The following is a 23,464-nucleotide window of genomic DNA, read 5'->3' on the forward strand; positions in this document are numbered from 1 at the left end:
TATTTGTGTTTTCTCTTCTTGTCTTAAAAACATACACCTGAATTGTCACTGTGTCATAGTTACTCCCATTTCAGTATTTAGGTTAAAACTTTAAAAATTTTTCATTTTGACCATTCTAAGCTTAGCTGGGATTTGGAAATTCAGAGGTGGTTGAATAAACATTTCAGTTTTGTCTCCATGGTTGATATGTTGTAGGAAGCCACCTCCGATCTAATACATGTCTTGGCTTCCTCGTGAATATCTTATTTCAAGGGGCCCTGAAGAATTGGAGGAGTAAGTTGCTATCTGCCTGTCCAGAGGTGGCTTTTTCTTGTTAGACAACATTCAGTTGGCTATTAGACTAGCTTATGAACCGGCAGATTTTTCTACTATATTGACCTAATTAAATACTAGATTATCTCTCTAGGACTCTGACAGTGGATTATGTTTTAGTATAAAGTTGAACATAAGTCTAATCAAAAGCGGAAATACTTGAGTTTTTTATTATTATTATAATAACTAATTTTAAGGCATTCCCAAAGCGTACATTTCAAGAATAGTATTACAAGGAACATTATTCTCCATTAAAAGGTTCGGTAAATACAAATGAACAATTATTGAATAATCATGATTTAAATTGTCAAGTAAAATAAATTTATATATAATAGACTATATTCATATATTTCCCAAAAGTTTTAGTGTTTTTATCTAGTGTAGCATTTAGGCTTTAAAAAGCTATTGTTTTGGACTCATTATTAAATGTCTGAGACTAAACTAGACCCTACTTCCCACCATCCTTTCTTACCTGGACTCATAATTTCCATCAAAATCTTTATTTAAAAAATCTTCTTTTTGCTTAGAGAAAGACACAGACTATAAATAGTATAAGTAAATCCCATGGTGCATATCACTTAAGGGCTATATTAATAAATATGATTTCAGAAGTAAAACAGTGTCAGTGGTATAACCCACTGACTTTCCGGTGACATAAGCAGTGCTTTTTTTCATTTTTATTGAATAATCATTGACATATATCACTGTATAAGTTTAAGGCATATAAAGCATGATCGTTCAGTTTACACATGTTGTGAAATAATATCACAGTAGTTTTAGCTAATCAGCACTTTTAAAAAAAACAAAAACATTTGTCTTGGAGCTGGTGGAAAGGAGAGTTCACTATAACATTCCTTTAGAAAATAGAAAAATTATGATACAGGAGATACTTACATTTAAAATCAGGTACTGACTAAGCTTTATAGGAAGTTTTTAGGAGTATGATCAGTTTGTGATCTGCTTATGTTGTGTTATACAGCAAGTACAAATTATTCACTTAACACTCTTCTTATCCTCTGCCTCATTTTTTGCCAAATAGTTTGCAGCAACACTTTGCACTTTTAAAATATCCTTAGTGTGTCACGACATCATGCTTTTCACCCGCCCTCTTGTTTGGACAGAGGGATAGCAAGCGGAGGCTGGAAGTGGTAGCGAGGCGGCAGAGAACAGAAACGCATGGTGGGGGGTGATGGTGGGGGGGTGATGGTGGGGGGTGGCAGTGGGCGGGAGGGACAGAGGGGCAAGGTCAGAAATGAGCAGGAGCCAGACAAGGAGAGAAATAGGAAACATACGGTAACCTCTCCTGCAGATTTTACTTATAGTTTCCCAAGACCAGGTTTGTTTCTAGCGTGAGTGATCTTGATTATATTTTACTATACATCAGGAGAACTAAAGGAGATGGAGCATGGTGGAGACTGGCTAGTCATCTAAACACTCATGAAACGTTCGTCCCTTCCCTTAATTTTTCCTCTCGTATTCCTTTCACCACTCATTCTAGTCACTCGTGGTCAAACCACAGCTGGGAATTAAGCGAGAGAATCCTGGGGTGTAAAGTATACGTAGCCGAGTAACTTAGGAACAGTCTCACCTTACTCGTTTTCTTTAGCATGTGGCCTGGGCATTCAGAAGCCCTCTTCATGTCCTACTCACGAAGCCCTCTGCTAAGCTGACCCTGGTCACTGTCCTGTCTTGATAGCCCTTCAGCTCGCAGCCTCTACTGAACTGCTTCTCTGAGCTCTCCAGGTCTTTGGAAAGCAAGGCCCTTGAAGGGCCAAACCTACTACTTTTTCCCCCATGATGGTCCTCTCCTATGTCCCTGGGATACACTCACATGGCATCAATGGTGAGAAAGCTGAGAATCATTATTATAGCCTATAGTATGTTTTTCTCAATAGATGCTTATATGTAATTGATTCATTTATCTAAGATTTTCATCAGACTTTGCTTGAAAAATAAGGGAAAATTAAGCTGGACTTTACTATATATTCTGTTCAAAACAGCCCTATGGAATGGTTTAAAATGTTTTGAAAAATAGGAATATTTTAAAAATTACTATCTATTATTTTGCCTCTAACAAACTTAGAGCTGCAGCCATATTAAAATAAAATAAAAATCCATGAAGTCAATGTGACCATATTTTGAGATGAGATTAAAGAGTCAATAAAGTCTGTAATAAGATCATCCTGGCAGATTTTTTTTAAATAAACAATACAGAAGTTCAACGAAGATGATAAATAGTTCATTTTCGTGCACATGATTTCTTAATTGTCTAAATTCATAAGGAAACATCAGGCTTTTATTATTTGCTACAATAAAAATGTAAAAACAACTAATATATTTATGTGAAAGGATACAGTTTCAAAATTTACCATATGCTGGGTGCGTGGAAACGTTGATTCTTGGTGATGGACGGTATATGGAAGTTCATTGCGATAGGATTTTTTTCTATATGTTTGGAAACTTTATAATAAATATCTTTTTTAAAGCAGAGGATTATTTAAGTGAAACTGGTTTTAATCTTCTAACACACAATGGACTGGCCCTAGCTGGATTAGCTCAGCAGTTAGAGCGTCGGCCTGAGGACTGAAGGGTCTGGGTTTGATTCTAGCCGAGGACACGTACCTCAGTTGCAAACTCCACCCCAGTCGGAGCGAGATCAGGAGGCACCCAATCAATGTGTCTCTCTCACATCGTTTCTCTCTCTCTCTCTCATTTCCACTCTCTCTGAAAGCAATGGAAAAAATATCCTTAAGTGAGGATTAAAAAAAATAATAAAACATGATGGACAGGAAAAATTTTTATTATATAAATATTATATTAAATTCCTACTGCAAAGTAAAAAAAAGCATGCTATATTGGAATAATAAATGGTTCTGTTTTGCTAGAACATTAAATGTGTACATAGGAGTGAGAAGGAAAGAAAAAAAATAAGAAAAAACAATAAATAAGGTCTAGATAGTGAAAGTGAGAGGCCACAGACACCTACTTCAGGTCAAAGGTAAGTGATGCCAAGTGTGATTGAAATCTGTGAGAGTGTTGCCGGAGGAATCGGGCACCAGTGCTCCTCACGCTCACATGCATCCCGTGGTGAGAGGCACTCACACAACCCCGAAGACTTCCCTTTGAGGAGTACAGGATTTCCACCTGAGCACAACTGCACAATCAGATTTTCATACATTTATTCAGATAGGATTTATTCCAGCCATTCATTCACTATTCGAAAGCTTATAAAATAAACTTTGTCTTTTAATTTCTAAAAATAGTTTTCAGCTTTTGTATTAGTCTGCGAGGGCTACCATAACAGAGTGCCTCAGACTGGGGGGTTTAAACAACAGAAAGTTATTTTCTCAGGTTCTGAGAGTCTGGAAGTCCAAGATCAAGGTGCTGACAGGGTTGGTTTTGATGAGACCTGTCTCCTTGACTTGTAGACGGCGCCTCCTCACTGCGTCCTCACAGAGCCTTTCCTCTGTGTGCGTGCTCTCCTGGTGTTTCCCTCCCTTCTTATAAGGACACCTGTTCTGGTGGATTAAGCCAGCACCCTTGTGACCTGATGTAACTTTAATTACCTCCTTAAAGACCCTATCTCCAAATACAGTCCCATTAGGGATTAAAGCTTCAACATATAAATTTGGGGAATGTAGTTTAGTCTCTAACAGCTTTAAAACATAAAAACCCCTTCATTGAAAAATTATAATTGGAGGGAAAATATGAAGAGTGACAGGAAGGCAATTTAAATAGTAAAGCAAACATTTTTGAATTTCAGAACAAACTTATCCAGCCATCCACAGAAGGCACTGCTCTCAGAGCATGGAGGGGAGAGATTTAAGAATGTTTGCATGACTGTGTGCTGGCATGTTAATCCCTATCAGCTTTTCCTGATGTCTTCAATTATTTTATATTAGGATTTTTTTTATAAATGTTGCACATATCTTGTTATAATTTTATTAAATCTATACATTTTTACATTAAAAGTATAAAATAAAGAATATATTAAATATATTCTCCAGTTCTGAGAGTCTGGAAGTCCAAGATGAAGGTGCTGAGAGGGTTGATTTTTGATGAGACCTGTCTCCTTGACTTGTAGACGGTGCCTTCTCACTGTGTCCTCACGGAGTCTTTCCTCTATGTGCGTGCCAAAGATAGTATAACTTTGAAAATATTTTGATACTATCAATTCATAAATTTGTTCCATTATAGCCCTTAAGGCAGGATATGAATTTAAATTGCAGAATAAATATGTAATACTATCTTTCATTTTTGGATATGGTTGAACCGATAGTAAAATATGCTCATCTATTTTTACTCTTTAAAGTTCATTTATTTTAAGATATAGCCTTAGGTGTTTAGGGAGGTCCCTTTAGGGTCAGACCATGAAGAAAAGTAAACTCTCATTCCTTTGTACCTTACCAAGACATGGTGCTGCACCGGTGGTTTAATTTGTTCTGTGATGTAGCAAAAGACAAGCAAACATTTTGCTAAGGAATTTAATTTTGTAAAAACCTCTTAAAAGGGAATGTTTAAAATTCTTAAAGAAAACTATTCAAGAACAGTAAATGAATTAAATTCTATAATCATGGCATTCATATCTACTTCTAAGACTAAATCATGAAGGACCTCCAGTCACAAGCTTACATCCTGGAACTCCTTGCACTGGGAAGTAACAATCTATATTTCAGTTAAAAATGTTTTGTATTCCATAGTTTTTATTAAACTATTTCTACCAAGATTATCTAACAGTCAGATTTAGATATGAATGCATTTTTAGTATGCCAAAATATCTTTATCATTTGGGAAGAATCAAAATGTCCCTTTCTAGAGAAAGACATTTCCTTTTCAGATTTTCTCCATACATTGTATCAGTGTGTAAGATTTATTTGTGTGTGTGTGTGTGTGTGTGTGTGTGTGTGTGTATACATGTATATGGGAGGGGGCAGAATTATTTTGTTGGCTTGCACTAGTTTCCTGTTTAAATACAAATTACTTTTGGTACAAATACAAAAGTTGTTTATTGCTAGAAACACGGCCCTTGCCAATTTGCCTCTAGGAATAATTTCTCTTTTAGTGTGATTTATTTGGCACCAAGAGGACTCAGGAGTGGCAGTCTGTGCAGATTTTGATCAAAGATGCAAACAAATTTCTAGGCACTCTTCTGACTCCTGTGTGAGGCAGTGGCAGTCTCATTGAAATGTCCCTTTTACTGTTTAAAATACAATTAAGATAATTTTCTTTCAATTCTAGGGGACTTACCAACAAAGAAAATATTCCTTCTGGCTTCACCCACCTTGATGATTGTATTTTGAATGCTCAGGAAGTGGAAAATTTACATGAAAATACTTCTGGTTATATTGGAGAGAGGAGCAAACCTAAACGTCAGAAATCCAGTTCCAAACTTTCTGACCTCAGTGAAAATCAAGATGATCTTGTGGTAAGTGAATAATTTTATAAAATTTTTACTTGTGGCCAGTTAGGAAATATGATACCTCTTGTCCTTGCTTTGTAAAAAATAAATAATAATTTCAATCTTGAGTTTTACAGAATTATAAAATACAAGTTCTAAAAGAGACCTTAGAGCTACTAAGTATACACACTTGTATTTCATTTATATTCAGTAATTTGCCTTTGTCTTTATTTTTCCCCATTCTATATGTTCTTGTCTGTATGAATATGTAGAAAACAACTTTTAATGAATGAACTTAAAGTGAGGACCAACTGTTTTCATGTTCAGAAATTTGTTTTCAAATCTATATTCTATCAGGTATTTTCTTCCAAATTAATTAGACACACAAAACAACTAATCTCCTACACGGTTACCTCAGACCTGAAACCTGGATCATTAATTTGTTATATAAGTTTTACAAGTGATTTCAGCCAATGACTAAATGATTATTTGTTTTAACAATTAATATACATCACCCTTTTTTGTGTATGCTTCAGCTTCTCTGAAAAGCGGAACCGAAGTCTGTCTGCTAATTCTCTTCAGTTTAAAAAAAATTTACCAAAAATAAAGTGAAGGTAGATTTTGTAACATCACATAAACAGGGGTTCCTAATAAAAATAGGGAATATATATTCTCACTGTTCAGTGTGTACCTTCTCTGATCTACTTGAACTCTGACCAGTTGTTAGCTCCATGCTGGGTACATATATTTAGCTCCATACATTTAGCAAAAGTTTTGGGCCACCTATTTTTTTATTTTTTTCTGCACGTGCTCACAGAAGATTCCCCATTTTGCCCTCAGTAAAATATACCTCAATGCAAATCTAGGAAAAGCATGCTTCTTTTGTTTTTTTCCCCAATGTCTTCATACTCTGTTTCTAGAAGTAAACTGATCAGCTGGGGTGGACAGAGCAATCATTTACCTCAGACCAGCGCCTGACACAGTTCTCCAAATAATGCATCTAAGCCCTGGAATCACTACACAGTAAAAGTTATTTAATATTAACTTGATTCTTATTTGGGAGGAAAAGTCAATTTTTTTAAAAAATTCTACTAACTTCATTAGTTCTTTATTTGGCCCATGATTTGTTTATCTGCCAATGAGAATTACTGTGACTAACAGTGTAACTCTTGCTTCTTTGAAAAGAATGCACTTCTCTGTTTGAATCCTTTCACTGAACTGAACCCACTGATAATTTTTTCCCCACCAGGAACAGTCTCCTAAATTATTTAGGTTGTAATAGCTAATAAAAGTGGAAAAGTACATTTATTTCTTAAAATACGTGTTTGATTGAGAAAAACTATGGGCATAGTCTTTGTTTAAAAACTTATCTGGGTGGGAGAGCCTAATTGCACATTGGTCTTGTTTGTGCGAAAGGCCGTGCCCCGCCCCAGCTGCCAGCTTCCGCATCCCCGCATCGGCCATGGCACACGTTAACGTAAGTGAGCATGCTGGGCATGTCTTTGTGGCAATGAATAATTTAAAATCCTATCAACACAACGTAGAGAAATTTTCCACAGCTATAAGGTGAGGGTGTTCTCTAAGATCTTCTCTAACTCTCGTATTTTATGAATTTTTAAATCTAGTCTTCACGGGTAGCCACAAAGCTAAGTGCCGGAGAACATAACAATGACTAGTATTCAGAGTGCACCCTGAAAGTTGAGTTGTGAACTTCCCACTATTTTTAATCTTCTAATTTTACTTTACTGACCCTCTTTCAAAATCTCTCTCTCCTTCTTGTCAAGTGCTTTGCACCCGACTGAACATTTGTTTCTATAGCTAGGGGCAAAGGTGCTGTACATAATTATGTGCCTTCCATGTGCCAGGAAGTATCCTGGGTATACAACAGTGAGAAAAGCGGACAAAAATTGCCGCTCTCATGGAGCCCTACATTCTAATAGGGGAAAGAGACAGTAACCAAGAAAAATAAGAACGTAGGCTCTCCTAGATAGTGATGACTACTGGAAAGAAAAGTAAAGCAGGAAGTGGGGCCAGGAATTGGGAGGGGGCAAGGGATGCCATTTTAAATAGCATTGTCAGAGAAGGCATGCCAAGAATTTACCATTTGAGTAGAAAGACCAAGAGAAAGTGAGGAAGCCAACCAATGGGGTACATACTATAATGGCAGACGGCAAAGGCCCTGAGGCAGTAATGTACCCGGATTGTTCAAGAAACCACAAAAACACCCTTGTGGCTGAAAGAGAGCCAGCAACGTGAGGGAGGTAACAGGAGAGAGGGAAGATTAAGTCGGCCTCAGAGATCACTGTAAGGATGTACCTTTACTCTGGGTGAGATGAGAATCCACTGGAGGGCCCAGTAGAACGGTGATCTGACTCACTGAACTTTGGTTTGACTGCTACCTTAAGAATAGACAAGTGGGCAGAAGCAGGGAAACCGCAGTAGGAAACCATCGCTATCATCTAGGTTTGAGATGATGGTGGTTTGAACTCAGGTGATACCAGAGCCGGCACATATTGCCTTGCAGGCTGTACACTGCACTACTCCAGGGGGCACTGTTCACATCAACTAAAACATGAATGGTTCCTCCTGGAGTGGTATATTGTAGGAGTCATGAAGTAGTAGATGGGTTCTGGGTGCATTTTGAAGGTAGAATTGACAGGATTTCCTGACATTACCTGTGGGGTATGAAAGGAATAGAGGAGTCAGAGAGACTCCAGTGCTTTTGGTCTGAACAACTAGATTTGTGTTACCAGTTTACTGAAATGGAGAAGACAGGAGTTTTGGGGATAATATCATGGGTTCAGGTTTGAACATGTTAAGATTGAACTGCCCATCAGATATCTAAGAAAAGGGAGGCAACTGGATTTCTGGGCCTACAGTTTAGGGAGGCTATCCTGGCTGGAGATACAGTGTGGGAGTCATCAGCAGATAGAGGCTATTTAAAACCAGTATACTGGATGAGCAACCAAGGGAGCAGGGTGGACAGAAAAGAGAAGTGGCCTGGGGACTGTGAGCCTGAGGCATACCACCATTTAGAGGATGGGGAGATGAAAAGATACCGGTGGAAAAGACTTAAGGAGGAGCAGCCAGCAAAGTGGAAGAAAAACGAGGTGAGTTTGTCTTCTTGGAAACTAAGCGAACCAAGTATCTCAAGTTGGAGAAAAGGTCAGATGATTGAAAAGTAGAAGACTGAATTTGAATTAGCACACTGAAGAACACTTCATAGGAGCAATTTTGGTGGAGAGATGGGAGCAAAAGCTATTTTCCAGAGAAAATGAGAGGAGAGTCACTGAAGACAGTGAGTAAAAATTTCATAGTGATCTCACCAGCCCACAACACAGCCAAAGAGGAGAATGTGCTGTAGACCTCAGAAAGCATCTTGCAGATTTGGAATCTCTGAAGTGGGAACTGTCTGGGCACTTTCCCCTTTGTCCTTTCATCTCTCAAGGCTGTCATGACCAGCAGAGACCAAGAGACTACAGGCAGTTCAGAGCTTGAAAATTAGCGGTGGTAGAGCTCTGCCTTATCTCTGTTGCCACAGTCTCAGCCTTTCCTGTCTCCTTAAACTAGCTCACGCCTGTGCCCTCAGTCTCTCTTAGAAGGAAACCTGTCTGCCAGTTTACTTTGAAGAGTTTAGATAGCCGGCTTGTGTTTCAGCAAGTTTCCTCACTCCCGCTTCAAAATTTCTCTAGATCTCCACTCATTTTCTTTTCTTACCGGTCAAATGATAAAATGTTTTTTCTAAATTCTGAGGTTAACCTCTAAGGTTAAGAAGTATCTTTGGAAATTCTATTTTCTACACTCATCTCCCCACCCCCCACCCATGTATATGTACAAACATATGCACACACGTACTTTTCATTGCTTTCTTCATTGTCTCATTTATGTTGGCCTAGACACTGTCTCTATATCTCTCAAAACTTTCTCTCTAGAGCACAATTTAACAGTTTGAATCAAAAACCATTACTTAGTCATGCATTGTATCCAATAATTTTACCTCTGCTACTTTGTTTATCACTTGCTAGATATGGCAAGTGAGCATGTTACTCAGTTACTTCAATTCTTTCATCTGTAAAATCAGGGATATTAATATTTTCGTTGCAGGTTTTTGTGAAATTTAAATGCAATGAAATATGCTTTAAAAAAAAAACACAGAAAAAACTGAAAACAGGAACATATTTAAGTTCCTTTCTGTTCCCTCTGCTCTGCTCTCCAGTCTCTTTCCTTCGTTTTGCCATCAGATGTTTTGAACATTTTATTTTCAGTTCTTTCCACACTTGCTTATCACGCCCTGTAGTCAGGCTTCTACCCTCCCTTCTCCGAAGAAGCTGCCTCCTTCCTGTCACTGGTCGGGCCGACCTGCGGTTGGGACTGACCTTTCTGAGACCTTTGTGCTGTGACGTCTGCTCGATCCTTGGCCTCCTCCAGCCCTGAGGAGCTTGATACTTTGTCCCCGTTTCTCAGAACTCCTTCTCCCTTGACCTCTGCGATGGTGACCTGTCCTTGTCCTCTTACCACAATGACTGTTTTCTTTGCTATATCCTTCACTGGCTAATTTCCCACAAGGCATACTTAGATGTGAATGTCACCCAGGTTTGCCTCATCTCTCTTCCATCAGCACTTTATCTGAGAGCGTCTCCACTTCCGTGGTGTCAAATGTCAAATGACTTCCAAATCAACATTTTTTTTTAAATTATTGATTTTCGGGAGGGAGGAAAGGAGACAGAGAGAGAGAAACATAGATGTGAGAGCCATACATTGATCGGTTGCCTCCCATATACACGCCCCAACTGAGGATCGAACCGTAACCTGGGCGTGTGTCCTCACCAGGAATCAAACTCACGACCTTCTGGTGCACGGGAAGACCCTCCAACCAACTGAACCACACCAGCCAGGGCCTAAACCAATATTTTTTTTTTTAAATTCTCACCCTAGGATATTTTTTTCCACTGCTTTTTCAGAGAGAGTGGGAGGGAGAGAGAGAGAAAGACAGAGAGAGAGAGAGAGAGAGAGAGAAACATTGATGTGAGAAAGACACATCGATTGGTTGCCTCCCGCACGCACGTGCCCCAACTGTGGCCAGGAATCAAGCCTGCAGCCGAGGTACATGCCCTTGGCCAGAATCAAATCCGGGACCCTTCAGTCCTTGGGCCAACGCTCTAACCACTGAGCACCACTGGCTAGGACCCAAACCAACATTTAATTGATGCTCTCTGCAGTTCACCTTAAAAGGACTTCAAAGTCAACATATTAAAACCAATCTTACTGTCTTTTTCTCTCATCTCTTTTCACTCAAGATACCCATCTGAGTTTATCAGATCACCATCTTCTTAGTCATTTCCTAAGTCCTTTTTCTTACCCCTTTTCAATAATTTGTCAGATTTTGTTGACTCTACTATAAAAATGTTATGTATGTCACCCTTTGCTCTTTGTATGGCCATTACATGGCTGAAGCCCTAATTCTAACTAGTCTGGAACCTTGAAACAGCCACCCAGCGTATCTCCACACTTCCACCCTCTGCCCTCTCCCACCTTCAGACCATATTACCTGCTCCTCCAAAACAAACATCTGCCGAATGCAGAAGTGTCAGCTCTTCAGTGCTGCAAACCTCAGCAAGAATTGTCAGAACTGCATGACAGTGATTCTGTGTGGTATCAACATCATGTAAAGAAGCCAACATTGTGAACCACAGACTGAAAATTATTCATCCCTTCAGTCATACAACAGAAGCCTATTTGACAGGTGCCATTTAGGCACTAGGAACACACAGGTGATCAAACAGACACACCCTCTGCCTTCGTGAAATTGGCATTTTCAAAGGACGAGACAGAAGAGAAACAAGTAAACACGCAGTCAGGTGGCAATACATGCTGTGGAGAGAAACGAAGCTGGGTAAATAAAGTAGGAAGGATGGGAGATTAAGGATTGATGTTGTATAGGTGAAGGTCCTCAGGTCAGGCTTCGCTGGGAATAATACTTGTGCAGGGACCTGAAGGAGGTGAGGGCGGGAGCCATCAGGAGAGCCTGAGGGAGGCCATCCGGGCGGAGGGGGCAGTGAGGCTCAGCCTTTGAGGATAACCAAGAGGCTGCTGTGGCTGGAACAGAGCGGAGGGAGGAGCGTTCTAGGAGGTGAGGCCAGAGACAAAGCGAGAGTCGTGATCACTTAAGACTTTGGAGCCATTTTTAGGTCTTTGGCATTTACCTTGAGTGAGATGAAGAGCCATCAGAGGATTAAAGGGAAGAAAGTCATTTTCTGATGGACCTTTTCAAAGGATTACTGTGTTAAGAATAGCCCAGAGGTGGTAAGGGGTGAGCAGGAACTAAAGCACAATAATTGACATCATCTAAGGAAGAGATAATACTCGATTTAGGCCAGGATGACAGCAGTGGAGGTAGTAAGAATGGTCAGACTGCGGATGTATTTTGAAGTAGAACCAAGAGGATGATCTAGGTTGGATTTGGGATGTGACAAGGCGGGGGAGGGGTGCAGGATGACTCCAAGACTTTTGGAGTGACTAGAAGGATGGAGTGCCATTTACTAAGAGGGAGGCAACTGCTTGGGGGGTAAGCGAGGGGGGATTAACCATTTGGATATATCGAGCTTGAGATATTTATTAGCAAACAAGTCAAGCAGGCAGTTACGCATGTGAATCTGGAGTTTAGGGGAGAGACAAAATAAGTTTGGAAGTCTTTGGCACAGTTGGTATTTAAAAGCCTTGAGATAGCCTGAGCTGGCCCCTAGGGAATGAGCAAAGAGGAGGGGTTCAAGGACTATGCCCTGGGACACCCCAACATATAGAGGATAGGTGGAAGAAAGGTACGAGCAAAGGAGATTAAGAGAAAGCAGCTAGCAATTTCCAGTGCAGTATTGGGGCAAGGGCCTTATTAGATTCCAGTCAAGAGAAAATCAGAAGAGAGAAATTGGAATGGTAAGTGATAATTTCTTGCTAACCCACCTCTACCTTGCTTGGAGCTATTTTGGTGGGAAAAGGGAGGGAAAGCCTCCTTAGATGGGTTCAAGAGAGTGTAGGAGGAAATGAAGAAAAATGATACAGTAGCTGGAGACAATGCAAGATTAAGAGAATCTTTTTAAAAGGCAGGGATATTACAAAGTATAAGTTATGCCGGAAAAGAGGGGGAAGTGATGAGGCAAGAGAAAGGGACCCATTGTAGGATCAATGTTCCAGTAATTGATAGGGGATGGGATCTAGTGGACAAGCACAGAGCTTTGATAGCAAATGACTTTGATTAAAAGACTGTTTCATCAGAAACTTGAATGGTTTTCCCCCAGTGCCTCCTTCATGAGCACCAAAGATCTGTCCCTGTGTTCCAACCACAGTCTACTCCTCATCTAAGAAAAGTGAATCCTCTTCTAACTTTTTAAAAAATATTCTTATTGAATTTATTGGGTTTACATTGGTTAATAAAATTATATAGGTTTCAAGTACATAATTCTGTAAAACATCATTGTGTGTTCACTACCCAAAGTCTCCGTCAGTCACCACTTATCCCCCCTTTACCCTCTTCCACCTGCCCCACGCCCCTTTCCCCTGGTAACCACCGTTCTGTCAGGGTCACCTATTTTACCCAGCGCTCCAACCCCATTCCCTCTGACAGCTGTCAGTCTGTTCTCTGCATCTGTGAGTCTGTTTCTATTTTGTTTGTTTGTTTATTTTGTCCATTAGATTCCACGTGTAAAAAGAATCATATGGTATTTGTCTTTTTGTGACCGCCTTATTTCACTTAGTGTAATATTCTCTAGGTCCATCCATGCTGTGACAAAAGGTGAGATTTCCTTCGTTTTATGGCCAAGTAGTATTCCATTGGGTAAATGTACCACAGCTTCTCACTTTTTAATCTCACCGTGTCTATACACACATCTAAGATTCATTTTCTTTGTATTCTGTTGAGTAAGAAAAGAATGTCCTGGCCTTGAATTTTGTTTTGTTAATTAATATTCAACGTTTGTATTCAGATGGAACATATTATAGAAATCAAGGTAAGATAAACAGTGTAGCAAACTACAGTTGGAGCAATAACCAAAATACAAAAGTCGCAACGGCAAGGGCAGGTGTCTGTCTGGTTCACCATGCACCCCTGTGCCCAGCTAGTTAGGCGCTCATTAAAAATGTGTTGGGGAGGAAAACGAGTGAATGAATGATTGCCATATTGCTTAGGGTAACTTGTGTAACAAAAAGACCCAAAACACAATGCCTTGAAGATAGTGAAAGTTTTTTCTCCTGTGACAATCTAAAGCAGGAGTTTAGGGTTAGGGAGAGGAGGAGAGGGCTTGCTCCATACAGGTTTTCAGGGACCCAGGCCAATTGCCTCTCTGCCATCTCTAGCAAGTAGCCTCCAGGGCACTCTGGTGGTTCTCATCTCCCTTTCAGCTCACAGAAAGAGAGACTGAATGTCAAAGAACATACCTGGTAGGTGGGTGAGTTTATTGACCAGGTCTGGAAGCCACACACATCGCTTCTCACGTCATGTTCAAGAGGCAGGCTGGTCACGTGGCCATATCTCATTGCAGAGGAGCCGGGAAACGTGTTGTTGCTGGGCACGTGGCTACTTCATCACTGTGGCAGAAAAGTAGAGTGGACTGGGGTGGACAGCTAGCAAGCTCTTCCACAGACGTCTTCTTACAGTACCGGTAGTTATTTTTGAATATGGGTTAATGTTCTACAGTTTTAAGCAGTGAAACATAAAATGTACAAAAGGGCACAGAAAGAAATTCAGACCTGCCATTCACCATTTGTTAATGAGAATGTATCAGCTCTTCTCCTTCTCTCGGAGCTCAAGGTTAGAATAATGAACCTGTTTTGACTAGCAGCATTCCGTGTAGCCTTCAGACTGAGCTGTTTGTATATTGAGAAAACGCGCTTTTTTACCCCGGTGTCCTCTGTAAAGGCTTTGTCAGCATTTTATAGTTTTAGAAGACAAATTTGTTTTCACTCCAAGTGGTTTCATGTGCTTCAGTGGTCAAACAGGTTTTGAGCCCAGCTTCAACGCCAAAATAGAGGCCGGGCGGTGGGGGGCACCCAGGGGAAGGACTGAAAATAAATTCCTCAGTCTAAAACTTTTTGGAGGCTCTTGCTTTTTTTAAATTTGAGGTTATTTTTATAATTTAGAAGTGTGGTTCTTAGATTTCAGTTCCTTCTGACACCCCAAAATTGTTCGAATAAGTTATATCATAGCAAAGCTGTATGTTTTGAAAGTCACTGGTAGGACTTATATGAGACTAAATTTTCTGGATTATAGACAACGCTTTACCTGATCTTTTTTAATGCAATTCAAGCAACAGTTTCATTACATTATATTTAAAGTCATAATCTGTTCTTATTTAAAAGATTTCAACTTTAGAAGGCTAATTAAAAGTTAATGCAATAAAACATTTTTGTAAGAACTCTATTAACTTCAACCTTTAATAAATGAAAACATTAATGAACTACTCTGATCACACCTAGAGAAGTGTTTTGGACATAAAACAGTTCAAAACTATCAAAAAGCATTGAGCCAGTATTTTCCCATAAGACAAGTACTATTAACAACTACAGAACATTTGAAAGTCCTTCATTTTCCCTCCCTAGACTTTAGGCAAAGAGGGGAAGTCAGAATTTATAAAACATTTTGCACCCATGGAAGTAGGCATTTTTGTTACTGTACTCAGATCTCTACTGCCCTTGTTAGTTTCATTCCAAAAAAATTGAGGTAGCTTGCCAATTGTAACACATTCTTCACATGTCCCTGTTTCCAAAAGGTATAGGAGGGCAGCCCAACCACCTTAGCAAAGGAACACTGTGTACTTGCACGCTGCTTTGTGAAAGCACACCATGAATATTCAACAGCCTCTGATGTGTGGAGGACAACATGGAAATTGGAATTATTATAAAGCTTTACAGAGGAATACTGAGCAGTATTGAAAGTCACCGTTTATCAGTTTCATCTATAAAAACTCAGATCCTTGGGGAGTTCTTAAACATATGGACCAGACATTTTTTAAAAAGTAGGGTGTGGGAGGAGGCTGAAGAAGTTATGACTTGTTTTAACCTTGGAGATCAGCTAAACTTTCTCACATTTTCAACTCCTTTTTGCAAAGCTTTCTATTGTATAACATATCTATCTTTGTACATATATATAGAGAGAGAGAGAAAGAGAGAGAGAGATGTTTTGAGAATATATATATACACACACACACACACACACACACACACACGTAATTCCCAATTAGCCTGGAAGGTGTGATTCAGTGGTTGAGCATCGACTTATGAACCAGGAGGTCACAGTTTGATTCCCGGTCAGGGCACATGCAGGGTTGCAGGCTGGATCCCCAGTGGGGGGCGTGCAGGAGGCAGCCGGTCAGTGACTCTCTCATCATTGATGTTTCTGTCTCTCTCCCTCTCCCTTCCTCTCTCTGAAATCAATAAAAAAACATTTATTTTTTAAACCTGTATCAATTATATCTTGATTCTTTCTGTCAGGAAAAAAATCAGTCTCCTAACTGAAATATCTTTAAATTTGTCTAATGTTATTATGGTTTATTTTGTGTTCTCATTTTCTGAATATTTCTTAGCCATAATCTAAAGATTTTTGTGTTTTTTGAAACAGTCATTTGTATATCATTGTAAATGGATTTCATGGACTCTTTTAAAATGATCTGAAGGTAACTGGTGTATTTTCTCTAAGAATTCATGTTTCAGAACTTTAGGAAAACCTAATACTATTGCACTAGATCTTACACTAAAGATTTTGATAAACTATTGAAGATTACCAAGGAGAACAAACAAAGATGCTTTGTCATAGATATATCTCTCTTTATCAGGAAGATCACATGCAGGTTATAAGAGCAATTCTGCTTTGATACAATGAGAGCCATTTTAAAGAAGCCTCTTCTAACCTAAACTACTTAAGGTTTAGAGGTATAAAAATGTGAATATAATTGTCATAATTTTTTTAATTTCTCAGATTTATTCTAAAATTATCTAACTGTGTAAATTATCTAAGCATGTAAATCAGTGTCCAGTAGCCAACACAAACACTGTCTTTTCAGTTCCTGGAACAGTTCCTGGGACAGTCTTAACTATGGACAAATAGTAGTAGAATATTTCCCTTGGAGGTTTCATAGTTTTAGAAATAATAATAATATCAACAACAACTAATATTTATTAAATGTACCAGGTATTCTAGTGCTTTTACATGTATTATCTTATTTAATCCTGTGTTAAGTATTGTTGACATCTCCATTTTCCAGATGGGCAAATTGAGGGTCAAGTAGGATCATATGGTTGGCAAATTATGAAGCTAGGATTCAAACCCAAACATTCTGACTGCAGAGCCATCATTGTAACTATTATATCATGCTGTTTTCCTTTGTTTCTATTCTTTGATGGAGCCTAGGATTTTCAACTTTAAGTATTCTAGACAAGTTGGCCAAACCAACATAAATGAAAAATAATTCATCCATCTACCAAGCCAAAGATTTGTTTTCTATCTTAATTATGTTTATTTTTTTGGAGTTTTTTTTAATATATGTCAATTTCATGGAATTATTATGATCCTTAATCAAATTTACTTTGTAAAAGGGTTTTTCATAATGGGAGCTTATAAATATGTAGATGAGTACATGTTGCTTCAATACATGCTTGTTATTTCAGTGACACAGAATAGGTGAATTGTGCTTAATGTCCTTTTAATGCAGATATGAATCTTTGAGTTCAGTGGTATCCAAGGCAGCTATGTTTTTGAGTCTACTAAATGTAAATGTGCTCTTCTTTGCGTATTTATAATCTTCCTTCATGAGGAATGCTTCCTTATTCTGTGCTTAGTCATATGAATTGTTTGTAGAAAGCATTGGCTGGTATTCACAGAGGCAGTCAAAAAATCTTACCGATATGCCTCCTGATAAGCATTAAGCCCTCTTGTTCAGCATGAAATACATGCTATTCAAAGTAAGTTTCCCGTTTGTATTTTTCCATCTTAGCAAATATAAAGATTAACATTAAACATTGCAGAAAGGTTCTTGAATTAACCCCATTTCTTTTTATGGATACCTTTATAGCTTAGGTATATATTACCCCAGATCATATTGGCAATATGTATTTAAATAAGCAGTGAATGTTACATCAGTTTCTGATTAGATTCAAGGTCAGATTCCTCAATTCTAGTTCTAATGCCATCCTCATACTCTGGCAACCTGGGTTTTGCTATGTTTAGCCATAAAATGTGGATATTACCTAATAAGGACATTATAGGGCCCAGTATCCATTTCTGTGATGCTGTCAGGTGTCTTTGTTAAAGAAATGATAAAATCTAACATACACTTTTTGCAAGCAATGTATACTAAGCTGTCATAATTTTACCAGTTTTAACAAACATGGAAATATGAGCACTAGAATTAGTTACATCTACATATTATCTAAGTTTTCTGTTTTAAAGAATAGAGAGTATGCTGTTACATATTTCTTACCATTTCTACTGAGCAACCAATGATTTATTTGTTTTGTTACAGAATATGGAAAGTCTCAACTCCACACCATCTCATGAGAGGGCTAGACCTGTAGATGTCGAACTGATGTCGGATAACAGGTAATTTTATTTCTAAGAGTATGAATAGATTTTTTTCACTTAATGCAATGTGCATTATAAGAACTAAAAAGACTAGAATTAATGAACTATATGTTTACCAACAGTATTTTATAGCAAGGAAAATACTTAGAATTTAAAAATCTACTCTGGTGCTATTAAAAGCAAATACCATAGTCATGTTTGTGTTTCTACTTTTGTTTTTATTACCCTTTGTTTTATTTTTGAATTTTATAAGAATTTTATATAGAGCTACTCAGCCAACTTTTAAAATAAATTAAATCATGATTTCAATGGGTGAAAAGCATTGTTATAAAACAGATTGACATTTTATGATACTTTGTTGTTTGTAGCAAAGAAAATGAAAAAGACAGTGGGCACACCCAGCGCTTTGAGGTGAGTAGCTAACAAATAAGACTGTGACTGTGACAGGACTGTTCTATATTCCTGAGAGTAACTGTGAAGCTTTGTTAGTCTGTCAATAAGGGATAACAAGGTTAAGTGACAGGACTGTGATTGGTTAGAAAGGCAAATACCACGACATAAAGATTACTTGAGGAATCGTAAGAACTCCATTTCTTTTTCTATTTTTTTTACTTTCACAGGTAAACTTCAGTAGCATGGAGATTTCTCTTTAGGTGTTTCTTAAGATAAAACAAAAAACCAAAGCTACTAGTTGGATTTTCTATGATTTTAGGCATTTTTAAGTGATTAAAATATCCAGTGAGTTTTAATGGCTCTCTCACGTGGATTATCTCATTAACTTTCAAATTAACATAAAATCAGTTTGAGTTACTAAATCCAATTCATTTTCTGAGTTGTGTCTCATTTTCAGTAAACAAGATAGAAAAAATATCTAACTCCCTTATGTTGTCTGTATCTTAAAGTTTTGCTGACTTTCCTGACCCCCATTGTCTCCCGAGGGCATCACCATGATGACCCAAGTATCTGGTTTCCTTGCTCCCCACTCTGGCTCCCATTCAGTGTGCTCACCTTCAGTTTGCATTCGTGTGTGTGTGTGTGTGTGTGTGTGTGATCTACTACCGCCACATGCTTCCAACTCCATCTTCATTCCTCTTATGTTTTCTTTTCGGCAAGAGTTAAAGCTTTTCTCAACCTATTCCTGGATTCTGACCCTTGAGATATTAATTATGCATAGAACTCTCCCTCCAACCCAGTGATTCCGAATCTTTGTTGGGCACTGACCTAATTCACTGATGAATTCATTCAAGAACTTATATTGAGTCCTACTGTGTGTAGGCACTGTGCTAGGAGCCGGGATTTAACAACAGCTGCAGCCCCTGCCTCTGTAGAGTTTTATAATCTAGCAGATTACAGTCTGAAAGCTGTGGACCTCTTCTTAGAAAAATGCACATTCACGTAAAAGTTGGCATAAAATTGCTGGAAGTCGGTGGCCATCCCCTGCCCGATGCTGTGGGCTCCCCGTGTTCCCTCCGCTCAGTCGGCGTCGTGTGCGCTCCGTGACCCCAGCCAGGCAATGGGAGGGGACCGCTTCCTCCTCCTGACCTCCCCGCTGTGAGCCGTTTCCCTCACGTCTTATTTCCAGCTCCTTCAAGCTGCCTTCCTCGGGATCCAGGCAACAAGTCGGCATTCTTCTCTTGTCCCTTTTCAGAGCAGTTTCCCTGTGACAGTGTTGTCTTCTTTTTCCTCTGGTTTTCTCCGTTTCTCTGCTCTCTTCCTCCGCTGCAGCAAGCACCTACTTCTCACACCAGTGAACACTGGTTTAAAGAAAAGTGCTTTGCCAGCCTCCTGGAGCGGTCCTCTCAGCTCCTCCCTCTTGCGCCTCTTATGCCTCATGAGATCAGAGGGTAGAGATGCACTTCACAACGTTAACTCATAAATCCAACAGGCACCCAAACTTAATCCGCACCGCACTCAGCTGGCCTGGGGATTGTGGCTGGCTCCTGCGGCCGTGCCTGAGTCACGGGGAAAGAATCTCAAATCATTTTTTACGTGCCAGGACCTATTATTATTGCATGTGTCGCCCATGTGCAGTTTCCAGGCAGTACCTAGCCCCCTATTGGCACTCCTTGAGCATTCGCTATTAATAATCTTTGTCATCGTCATCATTTCAGCCAGGAGATAGTCAGGCAGTGAGTTAAAATCTAGATTAAGCTCCCTGCGCCTCCTCTCAGAGCTGCTCCAAAGGAGGAGACAAGACATCGCTCCACGGGATGCGGGGTCCCGTGTCTACTCGCAGAGGCCTGAGCTGCTTGCGCTGAAGGGAAGACATCAGTATTGATGAAGGGCTGTGAAAGACCCAACTTCCATTTTGAAACCCCTTTCCCTTGTTTCTAGTATGTTGTGATTGTTTATTTTCTAATTTATGTAGCACTTTCTAGAACTGATTATACAACTGAAATAGTTCACCTGGTTTTCTGGTTATACCACAATAATTTCTTAATTTCAGAGATGAAAAATAAGTATAGACTTTTGGTTACTGTAGCTCCTCAAATTCTGTTTAGCCAATATTTTACTTCAAGTCTCCTATAGCATCATTTTCCATTAAGGCAGGTTTTGTCCTCAAATATTATTGTTTATTAAATTCTCCTTGTAAACTCTCATATTAGTGCAAGAGATAGCAAATGAGACCTATGGGGAAAGGTGATTTGTCTTTCTTGTTTTAACCAGTATTTCTTTCCATTAGAATGAGCAACACTAAACTTCAGCCTCAGAAATGCTCTGTAAAGAGAGGCTTGTCTTAAAGTTGGCTTCTCCAAGGCAAATGCAAACACAACTGCAACTATAGGTTTTAAATAATATTTTTGCAGCCTTAAATGTGTCTTTGTTTGAATGAATGCATTGAAAAGTGAAAATGGGCTTATCCCTGTGTTGTACATCTTTTTAATTCCTTATAATTATGCTACTGATCTTAGGCAAAAAGAGAGTCTGCTGCCATCTCGGATGGTGAATGAGAGTTATCCATTTTCTATTTTTATCTGAGTTTCTTAAGTGGTTTGTATTAAAATCTGTTTAGTGACACAAAACTGAGTCATTTCAAAATGCCAAAACTGAAATTATGATTTCTTTGGATAGGTTTTGGAAAGGCAGAGCTTTCAATAGAATAATCTATTTGGACTATGCGAAATGACATAACACAAGGAAGAACCTAGCTCCTGCTGCCTGAGCATGTAGAGTCCAAAGTCCTAGTTCTTTTGTTTATTTTAAATATATATATATATTTTTTGTTGACAGTATTACAGATGTCCCCCATTTTCTTCCCCTTTGCCCCCCCCTCCACCAAGCTCCTGCCCCACTCCAGGCCTTCACCACACTATTGTCTTTTGTTTACTTTTAAACTAAGTTAACAACTGAAAGGATTCAGAAGAGAGGTAGTCCTTAAAACTAGGAATTTCTAGGTTCTAAAAATTATCCCTGAAAATACAGATTTCAGAGTTCTGTTTAAATGAAGTTTATACCTTCCTCTCAATTTGATTCCTTCTGATATTTTTTATTGTAGAAATATATTATACTTCAGTATAAAATCCATAATATTAAAACTATAACTTTATACTTAATCTCTTTGTCAAAAAGCAAAACATGTAAGAATTATTAAGTACATGGAAGGGTATTACATTATCTGGGGGAGGTCATTTTATGTCAGTAGTATAAGGCTGATAAAGGTTAAATTCTTTCAAGATATTTTTACATTCTTTATGCTTTCTAAGCCTACTGCTTAGGAGAGCTTAGCAGCATACCTTTGAAAACAAACAAGACATTCATAATAAACAAAAGACTATTTCCCTTTTTCGTATCCCACTTCAAAAAAAAAAAAAAAAAGGCAGAGAGAAAGGAAGAGAGGAGAGAGAGAAAGGAGAGACGACAAGGCTGGGAATTAATATTGATCACAAGCTCTTAAGTGCAGACTTCAGTTTGCCCTGAGAAAGTCTGAGATAGGATCTGAAATAGACCCATTAACAAGTATTTATGAAATGGATGGACTCTGTTATTTCAGCCTCACTGTATTTCATGGAAGCTTTAGGGTTTTGTTATTGGTTATAACATTAGAGCCAGAAAAACTAAAAAGTTTCATTTGTTTAGATTCACTTCCAATTCCATCCAGTCTTGAAAGGCAACTGAAGATTTGCAGTTCACATGGATTCTGGAAATTTATTATGTCCATTTTCCTCTTTTGTCAGGCCAAACAGTAAATATGGTTCCATGTGGTCCTTCTCTTAACAGTGTGCGGTTCCTTCCTGTGTGAGCTGCATTATTCAGGACACTCTATGCTCTTGCTATTCGTGGCTCTGGTAAGCTGTTAGTGAGGCTACTTACCCATGTCCTGTGCAGGGAGGGAGAAAGGATGGAAAAATATTCAACTATTTAAAGCCAGAGAAAGAGTAGGATCAATAAAGTCTGGGGATAGAAAAGGCCCAGCCCAGACAGATGGATAGATGTCGTTAATGGGTCCTTGACCTGAACAAGGAATGTTACCTGAGGCCCCAGGCAAGGTGAGCTCTCTCATTACTTGCTCAGTAGCATACTGGGTATTTCTTTTAGAACATGCATGACACCTGCATGTATATGCTCAGTGTCTCCCTTCTATACTAAGTTCTATTATCTTAGAGTTTTAAGTTGAGGTATAATTACATAACATTATATTAGTTTCAAGTGTACAATATAATGAATCAATCATTGTATGTATTGTGAAATGATCACCACAGTAAGTCTAGATAACATGCATCGCCACATAGTTACAATACTTTTCTTCTTGTGACCATTATCTTGTGAGTGCTTGTCATCCCAGTGCCTAGGACATAGTATGTGTTCAATAAACACGTGCCAAATGAATGACTGTGAAAGGAAGATAGTGTATAAATGCAAATAACATTTCCCTTGCAGTTATTCTGGGCTAGCTATTTTTATACATGTTTTTTATTAATCCTCACACTGCTTTATAAAGCCTTATTCCTGTATTAGAGAAAAGAAGCTAAAGTACAAAGAGATTTACCCACTAAAGATCTTACAGCTAGTCAGCTGGTATTTAAGCTCACGTCTCTGACTCAAGCCCGTCCCCTGTTTGCCATACTATATTGTCTCTCCTAAGAGCCAGTAGGTTTATTTCAGGCCATGCATATTTAGTGTGTTTTCATATGGCGCAACATTTTGATAAGGGTTTCGTGTGACATCTCAGTTGAAAATTGTGGAATTAA

The 23,464-nt window shown here is 38.7% G+C and overlaps 1 protein-coding gene across 1 annotated transcript in view; it reads left to right on the top strand.

Annotated features, from left to right (window-relative positions):
• The window catches only part of FAM13A (family with sequence similarity 13 member A), a 243,773-nt gene that overhangs the window by 183,855 nt on the left and 36,454 nt on the right, over window positions 1-23,464 (top strand). The window contains exons 11-13 of the mRNA XM_016203224.2: window positions 5,551-5,737; window positions 18,217-18,293; window positions 18,644-18,686. Of these exons, the coding sequence (XP_016058710.2) occupies window positions 5,551-5,737; window positions 18,217-18,293; window positions 18,644-18,686 (307 nt within the window). The remainder of the gene's footprint in view (window positions 1-5,550; window positions 5,738-18,216; window positions 18,294-18,643; window positions 18,687-23,464) is intronic.

This window comes from Miniopterus natalensis, chromosome 1 (genome assembly GCF_054644295.1).
Source record: "Miniopterus natalensis isolate mMinNat1 chromosome 1, mMinNat1.hap1, whole genome shotgun sequence".
Classification (NCBI taxonomy): Eukaryota; Metazoa; Chordata; class Mammalia; order Chiroptera; family Miniopteridae; genus Miniopterus; species Miniopterus natalensis.